Source organism: Anneissia japonica, unplaced genomic scaffold (assembly GCF_011630105.1).
Source record: "Anneissia japonica isolate Jap-2015-1 unplaced genomic scaffold, ASM1163010v1 scaffold55064_len1128_cov234, whole genome shotgun sequence".
NCBI lineage: Eukaryota > Metazoa > Echinodermata > Crinoidea > Comatulida > Comatulidae > Anneissia > Anneissia japonica.
The window spans coordinates 1-1,128 of NW_022718678.1; the positions used below are offsets into that span (position 1 = coordinate 1).

At 38.5% G+C, this 1,128-nt stretch overlaps 1 protein-coding gene across 1 annotated transcript; it reads left to right on the forward strand.

The window, feature by feature from the left end:
• Positions 1-264: 264 nt before the first annotated feature.
• LOC117110585 lies at positions 265-1,005 on the forward strand (the record flags this gene model as incomplete). Its single annotated transcript, XM_033253334.1, has 1 exon — positions 265-1,005. A coding segment is annotated over one exon (741 nt), but the record flags the coding sequence as incomplete, so codon positions are not given.
• Positions 1,006-1,128: the final 123 nt, after the last annotated feature.

Consider the following 1,128-nt stretch of genomic DNA (forward strand, 5'->3'; position numbering starts at 1 on the left):
ATATACATATGATTATCAAATGTGTGAATTGTCTAATCTCTTGCGAATCAGTCAAACCTGACAATAAGGAGTAAAATTTAGTCTCAGTCGTGACGTCAGTGCAAATGAGAAGGGTGGAAAACCACTTTATCATATTGAACTGCTCCATAAATAAACCAAACATAAACAAATGCTACGCACATGGAACCACAATAAAATTACCCGTATAGACAATAAATTAATTTTTTTGAACGATCGATAATATGATTTATTTTGCACTTTAAGGAAAAGATGTGGAATTATATGGAGAAACAGTGTCGATGTGTTTACAAGGTTCATCATGTGAAGGTAGATGCGGCTCTCTATTGCGTAATACAACTACGTGTAGTTGCGATGCTGAATGTTCAGTGTTTGGGGACTGCTGCTACGACGTCTCTGAAACATGTCAGCTAGTGACACAAAACAGAACAATACTCCAACATGAGACAACATTAGTAAAAGAGACTATGTGTTTCAAAACTGATCCAGAAAACTTCAAGATAGGATATCACGTCATCTCGACGTGTTCAAACAAATCAAGTGACACAACACTTAGGTTAACATGCGAACAACCGGACGCACATAATATTATACAGCAGATCCTAGTAACCGATTATCGTGGAAATGTATATAGAAACATTTATTGCGCAGCATGTGACGGCATCAAGAAGACAGACGTAGTTGCTTGGCATGTAGCCGCTTCGTGCAATTCAAGTGACGTTGAACGTCATTTGACGAATGTCTCAACAACAATTAATCGGGAAACGATGTTGCACAAAAAACTGGGACAAGAAGTAACTTGTTTTTCATACAAATACACACCACCAACAAACAACACAAAACCTCCCCGGCCTTGCCATTATATGCAACGAAAAGAAACGTGTGCTCATCTTGTTGACAAAGAACAAGTTGAAATCGGATGTGCCGCTTACTCGGCCACAGTGTATGCTGATGACACTGCATATAAGAATCCTCATTGTGCCATTTGTAACGCTTATTATTCATATAGTTGCCATCCTACTAAGGTTAAACCTCCACCAACATCGATACCAATACCGTTCGAATCCCCTTACACAACGTTAAATATACTAGTCAATTTTGCTGAAGGAA